This window comes from Echinops telfairi, unplaced genomic scaffold (genome assembly GCF_000313985.2).
Source record: "Echinops telfairi isolate 266 unplaced genomic scaffold, ASM31398v2 ScPeMD7_7475;HRSCAF=8513, whole genome shotgun sequence".
NCBI lineage: Eukaryota > Metazoa > Chordata > Mammalia > Afrosoricida > Tenrecidae > Echinops > Echinops telfairi.
Window position 1 is genome coordinate 4,608,376 of NW_022111379.1, and position 14,852 is coordinate 4,623,227.

At 44.0% G+C, this 14,852-nt stretch overlaps 1 protein-coding gene across 1 annotated transcript in view; it reads left to right on the forward strand.

The window, feature by feature from the left end:
* The first annotated feature begins 1,059 nt into the window (after positions 1 to 1,059).
* Positions 1,060 to 14,852, forward strand: part of KIF23 (kinesin family member 23) — a 28,820-nt gene continuing 15,027 nt past the window's right edge. Inside the window, exons 1-7 of the mRNA XM_045285852.1 lie at positions 1,060 to 1,076; positions 4,843 to 4,948; positions 5,440 to 5,549; positions 6,119 to 6,289; positions 8,718 to 8,830; positions 8,984 to 9,105; positions 10,732 to 10,834. Coding sequence (XP_045141787.1) covers positions 1,060 to 1,076; positions 4,843 to 4,948; positions 5,440 to 5,549; positions 6,119 to 6,289; positions 8,718 to 8,830; positions 8,984 to 9,105; positions 10,732 to 10,834 — 742 coding nt within the window. The remainder of the gene's footprint in view (positions 1,077 to 4,842; positions 4,949 to 5,439; positions 5,550 to 6,118; positions 6,290 to 8,717; positions 8,831 to 8,983; positions 9,106 to 10,731; positions 10,835 to 14,852) is intronic.

Sequence of the window (14,852 nt, forward strand, 5' to 3'; positions counted from 1 at the left end):
TGGTAAAAGGTGGTTGGTTAGGCTGGTTCTAGCTGTGAAATTTGGTTTCCCTGCAAGATTCATTAATTCTGTAAAATGAAACCTACTGTTGCCAGTTGCATGCCTCCTATAATTTAAGAATATGTGTGGTAATCACAAATATTCTTCAACCTGCTTCATACCCTTTGGGCTGGGCGGATGTTTGCTTGCTGTGTGGATGAGCATTCTGCCCGTTCTTCAGTGTGGTGCCTGCTAACTGCTGGTGAGCTGCCTGAGGAAAGCCTGACTGGTGTAGGGTAGCCTAGTTCTGTTAGTGCCTACTCATAGTTGCAAATACTTGAACTGGTTTCAGGCTTGGGAATGTTTTTTTTAAAAAAAAATGGTCCCAAATGAGGATTGGATGCCTCTGGAGAGCTTCTCTGAGCTATTTTAAGCCCGCCCCTCACTTGCATTGGGTTTGAGCTGATAGAACCAGATGTGTTGCACACAACTGAATATGTTTTCCTCAGCCTGAGCATGAATTACAGAGACCGCAAGTGCCAAATCGTTTATTTACTTTAATGTTCGCTAAGTGTTAGGTTAAGTTGGTGAGTTTTAATTGATAACCTTGCTCCAAAGAATTTGAACAGCGATTAAGATCTCATTATGTGATAGGCTATTGGTTTTTAGCTTGACTTTTATATTATCAGTAATATCATTTTATTATTTGTACACACTATAATACTGAACAGAAGCTGTGCAATTTGGTGTTTTTGTTACCAAATTTTATATTATTTTCATATGAATTTAAAATTTTCCCTCGCCTACAATATCTATTTGCCTTTGATTCTCTGAAGTCATGGTTTGGGGTTTCCATAGCTTCTAAAGTGGGAGAATAAATAAGTGAATGACTGGGCAGCTTAACTGAAAAAAAAAAGTCATACGGCAAAAAGTCTTCCTTCTGTTAAGCACCTTTCCGTCTCTCCCAGGTATACTGTCGGGTGCGCCCGCTGAGCTTTCCTGACCAAGAGAGTTGCATCGAGGTGATCAGTAATACGACTGTTCAACTTCATACTCCTGAGGGCTTTAGACTCAACCGGAATGGAGACTATAAGGAGGTACTGCTTCCTGTTGGAGCCAAGTAATTTCTACTTGAAATGCGGTTGCTCGAACCACTTCTCGTTTTGAATGGAACACAGTTCGTGTTCTTGAAAGACCTACTTCACAATACCACGGAATCTCAAGTGCTTTTGCTTCCTGGGATGAGTAGACACATCTTTGGTATCCTGGATAGAGTTAGCGGATCACTTTTAGGGGCTGATTTCTTGTGGGTGTGAATTGCTTTTTCGGGGCTGCTCAGTATGGGATGATTTATGATTTTGCCAGGTCAGTGGTGTAGATGTAATTTTCATGCGTGAAGATGAAAGTAGCATTTAATCACACATCAACCGCCTCTGAAGCATGTTTAGTTTTAGTAAATTGAGCAAAATGAGTTCAATTCTGTCTAACAAATGTGTTGCTCTACGCTGGTAGCTAGAGGACAGAGAGGGAGACTGTTCAACATGAGCAAGGCCCAGTGCTAGTCTTTAGGGAGCGTACAGGCTTGTTGTGGGGACAGACGGCCAACGAGTCACGCTCTTTGTACGAAAGAGGAATACAGATGGAGGAGTTCGATCCAGACGTATGAATTGGAATGAACTCCATGGCAGTGGGGTATCGTCTCTGTTTTCTAACTTCCCTTCACTCCTTGGTCCCCACGACCATGAGATCACTCCTTCAAAGGCTCCCAGCGGCCTCTCTGCTGACGGTGATGTCTGCTTTATGCTGGTGATGGAGCCCTCAGCAGCGCGCCTTCCTGAAATGCTCTCCTGTCTCCTCCGTCAGCTCGGCCTGTTGTCCTCTCACTGGCCGCCCTTTGCAGGTTCCTCTTCCAGCCTCTAAATGCCTCGGTGACCTCCACCCTGGGCTCTCTCTTACACTTTTTCCTGGTAAAAAATCTGAAATGGTCTTATTTCTAGCCTACTGCTTTTCTCCATCTCTACACTTCAGTATCCAACCACTTCCTAGCCATCACTACATGATGTCACATCACTCAAACCAAACCAAACTCGCAGCCATTCAGCCGACCCTATAGGTAGGTCCCTGTGCCTTTCCGAGACTAACCCCTTATGGGGGTAGAAAGTCTCTTCTTTCTCTCAAGGGGCAGTTGGTGGCTTTCAAAACTGGCCTTATGGTATAACCACTATGCCACTTGGGCTCCTGATGTCACTTAAACAAACACACTGCTATCTAGTGGATGCCTACTCTTGGAGACCCTCTAGGACAGGATAGAACTGCTCTTGTGAGTTTCTGAGACTGTAACGCTCTACAGGAGTAGAAAGCCTCATCTTTCTCTCATCCAATGTCACATAGGTATCTTAAATTTCAAATGTCCAGAAGGGAACTCTTTTCCCCACCTAAATCACTTCTTAGAACTGACCAGTTGTGCAAACCAGATACCTCGCTCCAACCTTTCTCTTGCCTTTTATATCCAGTTCATCAGCAGGTCTTAGCAATTCTTTTCCCAAGTTTGAGGGGGCGTCAAACAGTTAGTGGAACAATTCCATTATCTGTCAGTTCCATTTTCCACAAACTGTTTGAAGCCCCCTCATATATCTTGAAACTGTCTAAACATTACTGCCCCTGCCCTGGTCTGAGCTCCCTTATTAACCACTGGCACCAGTGCTTCTCCAGCATTCTGTGTGGAAGGGGTGCAACAGCTGCTTGATGATCCGTAATAAAGCTTCTGCTGCACAGAACTTCCCAAGCTAGCTGGACAACTGAGCCTCTTTCTGTTCTGTCTTGTGAGATAGAAAGCATGGGTGTTGCAGCAATGCCACAGAGCTGCACAAGTTCTACACACTCAGGTTTCTGTCCGTCTCGTCTAGATTAATCACAAAAACCAGTCAGCACTGGTTTGCTCTCCGTACCAGGAGTGGTACTGACAAGACTTTGCTGATGCCTAGCTGGACTGCCCGCTTCCACTCCAGATCATTTCTCTAGTCCATTACCATAGAATAGCAGGGTGATCTTTGAAAACATAGGTCAAATCTCATCTTGTCCCTGTTTAAACTTTTCCAAGGAATAAGGACCTGGAGCAAGAGGGCGCCGTAATCCCCCGGGCTCTGTACCCTCCTTGTACTCAGCCAGGCTTTTGAGTTCCGTGGATGAGCCAGCATCCTGCCCCAGCGTTGTACTGGCACTAACAGCTCTGGTCTTCTCTTTCACCCATCTTAAGCATGGGTAGCACCTCATACTTAATAGTCACCTCAGAGAGACCTGTCCTGTCCGCCCTATCAGAAGTGGCTCCACTCTCTCAGTCTGCACCCAGTGTATTTCCTTCATAGCACTTGCTACATTTTATACTTATTTGTTTCCTTGTTTATTATCTCTTTCCTGTTCTAACGTAATCTCCAAAAAGCTATGTCATCTTATCTGCCCTATTTGTCAAGCAATAAATATGGTAAGTTCCTCAAAAATAAATTAATGATGGTCGGGAAGGAGCAAAGCCTTTGAGGATGTGCAGCAGTTCAAAACTGACCTACTAAATCTTCTTGGTTTGAATTTGAAGTCTAGTGGCAAGGGCTTGGAGGAAGTTAAGAATTTTTCCTTACAAGAGTATAGGGCTGTGTTGTATAATGTAAGCATCATGGGACTGGCGGTGGCTGTAACACCACTGTCTCAGTGGCCTGGGCCCATTCCCAGGAGGGGTTTGTTCACAAGGACTCAGGTCAGTTGTTCAAGCTCCTGGCACCATTCAGTGTACATCCTGTTAATTCCAAGATTCTTTGCTCTTTCGTGACCTGTAAAGCTGTCTTAGAGGATCAGAGTCAAAACTTTCGCTAAGGAGGTGAGAGTTTACCTAGCTGAAGTAGGTGTTGGCTTGGACCTAATAATGTATAGAGCGCAGAGGTTGTTTGTCAGAGTGAAATGATGGTGATACTAACATCAGGGCAGGTTGCCTTTTAAGATAGAGAGTGTTAAGTAGGGGAAAGGGCAACATTTGACAAAGTTGTAAAACATGGTTTTATGTTGCTGTGCTAAAAAACAGCATTGAAATTCGTGAAGCAAAAACTGCAAGAAATTCATGACCTCTGCAAGATAACTCCATTTTTCAACAATCCAGCAAAACAAAACAAAGCAAGAATAACAAATAGAAATAGAAGAGCCTACGTTTCCTTGGAAATTAGACATTTTAATTAAAAATATATAAAGTTGTACCTCGATCTAATTTTCCCAATTGGAGTTCAGTAATGTTTTTGGTAGTATGTTTATAGTTTACATGATCGTTGAAGTAGTCTTGCTTTCTGAGTGCTCACAATTTTGTTAAACTTTATTTTGTATAAAAATTCAGAGATAAGATTGCATCTCCATTTATTTCTGGTTTTCAAATGCAATACATCAGAACACGTGGTTTTATGCTGTTATGCCATTTAAATGATACCTTTTAAAAAACCATAAAATTGTCTGTGAAATAATGCTTGAAGATTTTCACAAATTATAATACTCTTGACTGTCTATGTCTCTTAATTAAAACAAAGTCAGCCTTGATTTATGAAGCATTAGTGGTAAAATTTCTACATTATCTATCGTTGCCACTGAAAATACTTAACAATTTAAAAATGGCACAATGCGGGTGTCTTGCAACTTTTCTGAATTACTAAGAAAACAAAGGTTCCTAGTTTCAAGGTATTCATGATTTTTTTCAGTGTGCCCAGCTCTTAAGTGCACCTAAAGAGTTTTCTCAGTACGTTGAAACCAGTGTGTTTCTCGCTGAGAAATAGTGACCTTGCGTGTGTGTGTGTGTGTGTGTGTGTGTGTGTGTGTTTACTTTCTCCTACCCAGACGCAGTATTCATTCAAACAAGTATTCGGCACCCACACAAACCAGAAGGAGCTCTTTGATGTTGTGGCGAACCCCTTGGTGGATGACCTTCTTCATGGCAAAAATGGTACGATTCTTAAACTTTTGTTGGGTTTCATTCTTTCCCCTTTCTGATAAAACTTTTTGATGGATGCCGTTGGCACGAAGTGGGGAGGTTTTCTAGGGTGGCGTTAAAGCTGGGTTTTTGAGCTGGTCCCTGTTCAGTGTTCCGTACTACAAACCGAGAACTTTGACGAGACGACTTGCTGCCTCGTAGGTCTTCTGTTCACATACGGTGTTACGGGAAGTGGAAAGACTCATACGATGACTGGTTCCCCTGGGGAAGGAGGGCTGCTTCCTCGTTGTTTGGACATGATCTTTAACAGCATAGGGATGTTTCAAGCCAAGCGATATGTGAGTACTTGCGTTGTGACTGTTTCCACGTGGGGCACAGGGAAAAGAAGCTGAGGGACACAGTGATTAAAGTGGACCCTCTGTAAACTCGGACTGTGTTTAACTGTTAGTGTGCTTCTTACTGTTTACGTTTTAAAGACTTGGTCTGATTTTTGCCCATTTCAGGTTTTTAAATCTAATGATAGGAATAGCATGGACATACAGTGTGAGGTTGACGCCTTGCTAGAGCGTCAGAAAAGAGAAGCCTTGCCCAATCTAAAGACCCCAACCAGCAAGTAAGTGCGTAGGCCCACATAGCGGGCGCAGGGTTTTGTAGACGGTTTGCTTGGGCACAGGAAATGGGGAGCAGGACGTAGAGAAGTTGATCTGACAGCTGAGAATGTTCTTCTGTGTTTGCTCAGCTTTTCTTCTTGGTTTTGAATACCACCCACCCCATCGAATCACTTGTAGAGATGGGGTAGTGCCACTCTGGGTGGGCAGAGGAGGTGAAAGACTGCTGTGTGTCTGGAAGCGTGTAGGATGCTTTTGGGGGTTGTGACTATGAATAAAATTTCTTTGTGCATTTGTAATGACAAAGCATTTATGTTATAAAATATCTTCTTCAGATCATTCGCCCTGTTTTGGATATTTTATTGTGTGTGCTTTGGGTGAAAGTTTATAGCAAATTAGTATTCTATGCTGATGTTGGTCAGAGTGCCTGGTAAGGGTAGCTGGGCACGATCTAGTTCTTCTGGTCTCAGACCAAAGTTGTGGTTCATGTTGCGAGAGGTGGGAGAGGTTATGCACTTTTGATATTGACTCATAATGTAGAATACCAGACTCTTGACTCTCTTTTCCCCCCTAGACGACAAGTAGACCTGGAGTTTGCAGATATGATAACTGTACAAGAATTTTGCAAAGCGGAAGAAGTTGATGAAGATAGTGTTTATGGTGTATTTGTCTCTTATATTGAAATATATAATAATTACATATATGATCTGTTGGAAGAGATGCCATTTGATCCCATCAAGCCAAAGTAAGTTGTGAAGAGAGCCCTTTTGAGGCGCTTAACCTTGGAGCCGTCATTTCACTTCAGTGACTGACTTTGCTTCTTCCTCTAGAAAAGGGGTAATGCTTATATTGTGTCAGAATGAAATGCTGTCATTTTTCATGTGGCAGGTACTCAACGTATCATTAATTATTAACTCTGGACTAGGGAACCAATGCGTTAAAGGCATCGATGACAAAAAGTGCCCTGAGATTCTCCTTGGGGATAACTTTTGAAAATTCTTGGCTCTGGGCTATGGTTTGAGAGGCATCTGAATTAAATCTCAAAGTGCCCTTATGAATGTGTTCTCATCTGCCTTTGAAGGGCCTGACACCAGGGTTTGGAGTTTTGTAGCCTCTTAAACCGTTTGCTTCTTGGCAGTCTCCTCTCCCATACTGGAGCCTAAAACTGACGTCCGTGGGCCTCACGCAGATGGAGACCCTCTGTGAGATGCAGTGACGTCTGCATGGTCATCCCTCTTCCTCATGCTGAGACGGAAGACATACAACCGGGCAGCCCAAACAGAACATTTGCATTTGTGCCAGAGCCGACCCTGGAGCTCACATCTAGCATAGGGACTCCTTTCCTGAGTTAGGGAGCCCTACTGGGATAGTGGTTATGCATTGGGCTGCTAACTGCCAGGTCAGCAGTTCAAAACACCTAGCCACTCCATGGGAGAAAGATGGGCTTTCGACTTATGTAGTTACAGTCTTGGAAACTCATTGGATCAGCCCTACCCTATCCTATAGGTTGCTAAGTGTCAGAATCAGCTTGGTGGCCATGAATTTCTGTTGTTGTTCCTTCCTGAGTTAAGGTTCTGTTCTAAAGTAAAAGATTTAACTTAGATCCTGCCTTCAGTAGGCTTTCTAGGACATAAGTTGACTGATGACTAACCTGTGTCTTATATTTCACCTTGTGTGCCTAACGAAGTGTCATTCGAGAAACATCTGGTTTTAGAAAAGCATTAGATCCAGAACGGATGTTGGCATATTCACTTTTATATACGTTAGATCATTTATAGGCTCTGGCTGAAGCCACACTTGCTAGAAGTATTTTTGGGTTCTCCCTGAATCACATTTGAGTGCAATTATCCTGAGTCCTTGAATTTCCATCTGTATTGATTGCCAAAAAAAAATCACAACATTGTTAGGTAAACCAAATGTAAAATTACGAGAGTGTGTGAAAACACTTTTGTGTTGTTTCTCTACCGACTCCTTCCCCCAATGGAAACCTTAGAAAAGCACTTGTCCAAGTGCCTCTTGTGTACCCTGGAAGAGGCGGTATCAGTACGTTCTTGGGCTTGGACACAGAGCGACGACCCTGGAGAGCAATGGCTCTGTGTCAGGACTGATTACTTTCCCTCTCTTGTTTCAAAATATCAGTTGTGTTGACCCTGCGGTTGTGTGTTCTCACTTTTCTGCATTTTGTGATGTCATCCATGGCTACCAACTGGGTTCATTTCTGTGCATGTGCCACGTGCTCGTTTGTTCTCCATGAAGGGGGCTTTCCTGGCTCAGTTATATGCAAAGGAAGATGGGCGCGGTGTGTCTTGTGCCTGGTAACCCTTCTGGCCACTCCCTGAATGAACGGACAAATCTGCAGCCCTGTCCCTGCTGTGCAGTGAGCGTGTTGCTGTGAGGTGGCTGCTATAGAAATAGTAATTTATACATTATTCCTTTGGTAGGTGGAACAGTTGCAGCACGCCCCTGAGGAACACAGAGTTTATGTATGTGATGGTATTGGCTCTTTCCATAGGGAGGAGGGTGTACTTACACTAGTGGTTGGCACCTGCGGTATGTCTGCCTAAAATTGGTTTTTAATTGGCAGTGGGCTGGCTGCTTCCTCAACACCCTTCCTTGCTTCCTGAAAAATCTGCCTGTGCCTTTGATGGTGGCTGGCGAATGTCCCACCTTAACCATTCACCAGACAGGCCTTTTCCACCCTCATCCTTCACGCCGACCAAAGCTTGACTAGTTCTTTATCAGGTTGCCACTCCTCGTACAAACCAAACTCTTCCAAATGCTTTTTTTTAAAACTGTGGCTGAGGATGGTCAAACCCAGCTCTATCTGCCAATCTGTTAGAGTTACAAAAATGCTAGATTTCCTTGGTTAATCTGTGCATGTGATGTTGCTATACTACTACTTCAATGTGTAGTTGTTTAGTAGGTGTTGTTTAACATGCTTTGTGAGTTAGCAAACTTTTTAAACAACCAGTCTGTTATTTTCTTATGTAACGTCTCTTTGACAGCATCCTTATAATCTTGTTAAGTTTAATGTTTCTCCTGGGGGCTCTCTTAAACTTACTTCCATGGTAAGAATGGATGCCACGCCACCTGGGACTTGAGTCCATATCTAATCAAAGGTCCTGGTATCTCGTAAAGTAAAACACTAACTTATTTTTTTTTCCTTCACACAGACCTCCGCAATCGAAATTGCTTCGCGAAGATAAGAACCACAACATGTATGTTGCAGGATGTACAGAAGTTGAAGTGAAATCTACTGAGGAGGCTTTCGAAGTGTTCTGGAGAGGTGGGAAGCAGAATTTCAAAAATGTGAAATGATAAATGTCATTCTGGGAAAGGCTACAACCATTTTGACAGCAGTCCTTTTCTAAGTAATAGGGAGTGTGTATACTACAGTGCCTGAGTTCAGGTGTGAGCACTGATTGCTCTGTCATTGCAGGCCAGAAGAAGCGGCGTATTGCTAACACCCACCTGAACCGCGAGTCCAGCCGTTCCCACAGTGTGTTCAACATTAAGCTAGTCCAGGCTCCCTTGGATGCAGACGGAGACAATGTCCTACAGGTAGTGTGTCTGTGCTCGCCTCAGAACTCGGCGTCTGGTAGTGGCGGTTTCATTGAAGTAAAGACTGCTCTCGGACAGGGTGCAGCAAACTTTTGAGATGGAAAAGCCAATCCTTTGCCTCACAACCAGTAAAAAATTAGTTGAGAGCCATAAATAGATTTTTACAAACCAATGACATCATCTGAATAATACAATATCCTTTCAACTTTTCAATTTTACTTAGGAGACACATGTGCCTAAAGAGCGCACATGGCTTATGACCACAGTTTGCCGAGCCCTGCACTAGAGCACAGGCCCCTAACCTGTGTGTCCTTATACTGCCCCTTCAGAAAAAAATGCCTGTGTGTGTGTGGAGGGGGGAGGGGGGGGCGGGGTTCCCGGGCAATTAAGGACTTTTGTACTATTCATGCCCCTAATCCAGGGCCCCCAGGGGGCGGTGTTGACCACTCTGGGAAACACTGCTAGAACGATGTATGTGTAAGTGATGGCTGTTTTGGTTCTGTTCTATAAGAGAGCTTCGTTTCAGAGCACTGGCTACTAAGTCTCAGTACCTGGCATTTTTCGATGAAAAAGGTTTACAAAGCTTCCTAAAGCTCTAATGAGGGAGATAAAATAAGCATGTGTGATTCACTGTTTTACATCTGAAGACTCATTTTGCAAGAGAAACTCAAGTCAAGGGTTTTAAACAGTCACCAGTTAACTCGCAAGGGTAGACAATCCACGAGCCAGCTGGGTCTGCACTGCTTGTCCTTTTTACTACTAGGCCAGCGTCCCACATCTATTGGTCACTGTGGGCTGCTGGGCCTTAGACAATAAAGCTTATAGCATTTGAAGCCAGATGGAAATAATGTAATTACTTTAAGCTACTAAAGTGTAATTCCATCCACATTATGTCATGAAATTGTGACCTGGTGAAGGCTCATACATGGCAGGGGAGGTGGCAGAGCACGGCAGTTACATGCAGTCATTGGAGTGAAGATTGCTGGGACTTTGATGTCTGTGAGTTTCCCAGTGAGGTGTCCTACCCCCGAGGCTGTGAGGATTAGAGGAGGAGATAGATGCATCCCACGGGTTAGTCTGGCACAGCCTTATCGGAAGCATCCGTACAAATTAGCTAGGACACGGTTTCTTAAGACGCCTCCAGACACACTTGATTTCCTTCAAATCACAACAGTATTAAAATATAAGTTACAGCCCCCAACTTTAATTTCTCATCATAAAAATCATTAAAATTAAAATTATTAGATTGATGTAAAGAGTTTAAACTTATGGTTATAGAAAATTTTTAAAATTTTAGGACATCTCTGTTCTTGATCCACTGTTTACTTAGCAAATATTTGCCGAGTTCCTGCTAAGTGCTAGGCACTTTGTTGGGTGCTGGAGAGAAAGAAAGCAGGTAAGAGTTCTTGCTGTCAGGGAGCTTATAGTCTAATGTAGAAGACCACGGAGTGCACACGTGTTAATGAAATGAGTATGTTTATCTCACTGTTAGCACGTCTCCTCAGAACATTTACCCTTTGCCTCTTTGCACTTTGTATTATGCAAATATTGTATTCTTAAGGTTCCTAACATGTTTCGCATCTGTTTAAAGTTCTAACTCATGCTGTTGGCTTTATGATCTTTCAGGAAAAAGAACAAATCATTATTAGCCAATTATCCTTGGTTGATCTTGCTGGAAGTGAAAGAACCAACCGGACAAAAGCCGAAGGGAACAGATTACGTGAAGCTGGTGAGTAAAGCATAAAACCAAAACCAAACCGTTGCCGGCAGGTTGATTTCAGCTCATAGCAACCTTACAGGACACGGCGATCCTTCCTGAGACTACAAACCCTTATGGGAGTAGACTGCCTCATCTTTTGCTGATGGGTTTGAAATGTTGGCAGCACTTCCTCGTTGAGGCCGAGGTAGTGCACAGGGCAAAGCACAGTCCTTAGGGCTGCAGCCATCAGTGTCCAGTGCCAGCTTTTTATCTGTTTATTGGTATGAAGTTCAAATATGATTTGTGTGGTCAGTACTACTTCATTGGCTGTACAACATTTTGGTAGTGATCTGTTTTAACAGTGATTTCTTTAAGAATGAGGGAAATTGACTCAATATAAAATTTGTACTGACAGAGTCTGTTAATGTTTCATGGGGGAATTATAGGTCACTATTGGGTTCTTGAAATGCAGTGACTGAGCAGTCATTCAAATATTCACAGTGGTAAGAATCCATTTCTGGAAATGGGGAGGGGGATCTTTGAACACAAAGGCAACAGTAGGAAACCTATGCAGTAGGTCATCTTTATCTTTGATTTGGTATAGCCACGTGCGTTGTACACGGTGAATAAACATTTATCGGATCCTGCTGTGTGCGGAAGTTGAACTCAGATGTCAAGGGTGGAACCCAGCCTTTGAGCGCCCACCTTGTATGAGAGACAGGCAGTGTAGCAGACTGGTCTCTCTTGAGAGTCTGATGGCAGAGCGCTCAGGCACGGAGAATAGAGTAGGGCTGTCTCTTCCGGTTGGGGGCTGGAAGAATTTGTGGGGTAGACACTAAAAATTGAGTAGCAGGGAACTTCACAAAGGGGCAGGTTGAGGGCACCGCCTTCCTCAGGAGGAAGGCACTTAGATGGAGTCCTGTGAGGATTCAGGGTCAGCCGAGATGAAGTGGAAATGCAGCTGGGCTGTGGGTGAGAACTGAGGTAGTGGAACAAGCCAGGACATGAAGGTCTTGTGTATCATCTTAAGAAGTTTGAATTTTATCTGGAGGGAATGATGATGCCTACCCATTCTTAAAGGCCTAGTGTGGTGATGGTGTGATCAGGTTGATGGTGGTCATGTACCAGGCTGCTAAACCTCAAGGTCAGCTATCTGAAACTCTCAGCTGCTCTGTGGAGAAGACAAGGCTTTCTATTCCTTCAAAGAGTTACGGTCCTGGAAACCTACACGGGGCAGTTTTACCCTGCTCCATAGTGTTGCTGTGAGCCAGAACAGACTCCATAGAGGTGCGTTTGGGTTTGGTGTGTACCAATGAGTCCGGGTGACACTGTGGGATAAGCGCTGGACTGCTAACCACAAGGTCAGCCGTTCACACCCACCAGCTGAAGGAGAAAGGAGAGGCTGCCTGCTCCCATAGAGATTTAGTCTTAGAAACCGTATGGACAGTTGCTAAAAGGTGAAACCGACTCCGTGGCAGTGGGTCAATTTTCTTTGCTGGTTTAGGGTGTATGGGAGCAGTCCTGTCTGCAGTGGGTTAAGCATTTGACTGGTAACTGAAAGGCTCCTCTGAAGGGAGGAAGATAGGGCTGTCTGCCCCATGGAGCGGTCCTCTGTCCTGTAGTCACTATGACTTGGAATCACTGAGTGTTCCTGAGTGGAGTGTGTATCAATCTACACGTTGCTTGATTTCTTGATTCTGACTTTTCAAGACTATCTTTACGAGGATCCCAGGTGGTGGAGTGGTTACACGATGGGCTGGCAATCCACGTGGTTGGCAGTGTGAGCCACCAGCAGCTCTGAGGGAGAAAGACAGTTTCAGTCTCTGAAACCCACAGGGTGGCTGTCCGTCAGCCTTGACTTGATGGCAGTTAATGTTAATGTTTGGTTTTTGGAGACAGGTCTCAGAAATTCCCCCGGGCAGTTCTGCCCTGTCGTACAGGGTCACTATGAGCCAGTACTGACTTGATGGCAGTGAGATATTTTTAAACAATTTTAAATTAGGTAAGGGTTTACATTTCAATCAACTTTGATTTCAATAGTTTAAAGTACTAATCAGAACTCTCAAGAATCATTTTCAAGATGAAGAAATCAGTTGGGTGGTCCGGATTTAAATCTAAGGGGGTTTGATTCTCAAAACCGGTATCTTTATCCTCTGTTAAATAGCTGATGAAAGACTAGTCTTTAGAAAGATCATTTTGCCAGTGTGGAACACTAGTTTACCAGGGACAAGTCTAGAGATAGGAAAGAACAGTGGGGAGCCTTTTGTGGAATTAACCTTGATGAGAAAGAAAGTTTAGCTGTATTGAGCAGAGAGTGAAAGGTTGAGGCCTTCATGCTTTCAAGGAAAAATGAAAAGGTAAGGTGGCAGACGGACATTGGGCCTCCACTCCAGTACTTCCTCAACACAAGAACACTTTGTTCTAACAATCCGGCATTCTGTGATGCTCACCTTCCTGACACGATCGCTGAAGATGAAATGGGTGCATATGTAAATGTGGCGAAGAAAGCTGAAGGTGCCTGGCTATCCAAAGATACAGCGTCTGGAGTCCTTTTTTTAAAAATCGTTTTATCAGGGGCTCATGCAACTCTTATCACAATCCATACTTACATCAATTGTGTAACACACATTTGTACATTTATTGCCCTCATCATTCCTCTCCACTTAAGCCCCTGGCATCAGGTCCTCATTTTACCCTCTCCCTCCCCGCTTCCCCCTCCCTCCCTCATGAACCCTTGATAATTTATAAATTATTATTTTGTCATATCTTGCCTTGTCCAACGTCTCCCTTCACCCACTTTTCCGTTGTTCATCCCCCAGGGAGGAGGTCACATGTAGATCCTTGTAATCGGTTCCCCCCTTTCCAACCCACCCTCCCTCTACCCTCCTAGTATCGCCACTCACACCGCTGGTCCTGAAGGGATCATCTGCCCTGGATTCCCTGTGTTTCCAGTTCCTATCTGTACTAGTGTACATGCTCTGGTCTAGCCAGACTTGCAAGGCAGAATTCGATCATGATAGTGGGGGGTGGGGGGAAGCATTTAGGAACTAGAGGAAAGTTGTATCTTTCATCGTTGCTACAGAGTGTCTGGAGTCTTAAAGGCTTGAAGAAAAACAAATGGCCATCTAGCTGAGAAGTAACAAAGCCCACATAGCAGAAGCACACCAGCCTGTGTGATCATGAGGTGTCGATGGGATGAGGTGTCAGGCATCTAAGACCCAGAACAAAATCATAACCAATGTGAATGGGGTGGTGGTGGTGGGGCATGGAGTGGTGACGCAATGCCCATGTGTAGGCAATTGGACATACCCTCACATAGGAATCACAGAGAAGAAATGAGCCAATCAGGGAGCAGTATAGCACCGATGAAACATACAACTTTCCTCTAGTTCTTTGGTGCTTCCTACCCCCACACTATCCTGACCTCAGTTCTACTTTACAAATCAGATTAGACCAGAGCACGCACACTGCTACAGCTAGAGCCCGAAACACAGGAAATCCAGACTAGATAACCCCCCAAGACCAACAAGGAGAGTAGAAATACCAGGAGGATTAGACGAGGGTGGGGGGAAAAGGGGAAATCGATCACAAGGATCAACCTATAACTGCCTGTCAGGGGGACGAACAACGGAAAAGTGGGTGAGGGGCGATGGAGGATGATATAACATGAAAATCATCTCAATCAAAAAATTATATTGTGAATGAGAGGGAGAGTGGAGTGGAGACCCAATGGGACATCCCTTCACAGAAAGGTCACAAGGAAGAGATGAGCCAGTGGGGTGCTATAGCATTTTCTATAGAAAGAAAATGTTTTGAAAATGATGATGGCAAAAAACTGTACAAATGTGCTTGACAGAGTGGATGGATGTATAGATTGTGATAAGAACTGTATGAGGCCCCAATAAAATGATTTAGAGAAAAACAAAAGAAAATAATAATCTATAACTTATCAAGGGATTGTGAAGGAGGGTGGGCAGGGGGGCGAGAGGGGGGAGAAAGGGGAGCTGATATCAGGGGCTCAAGTGGAAAGAGAATGCTTTGAAAATGA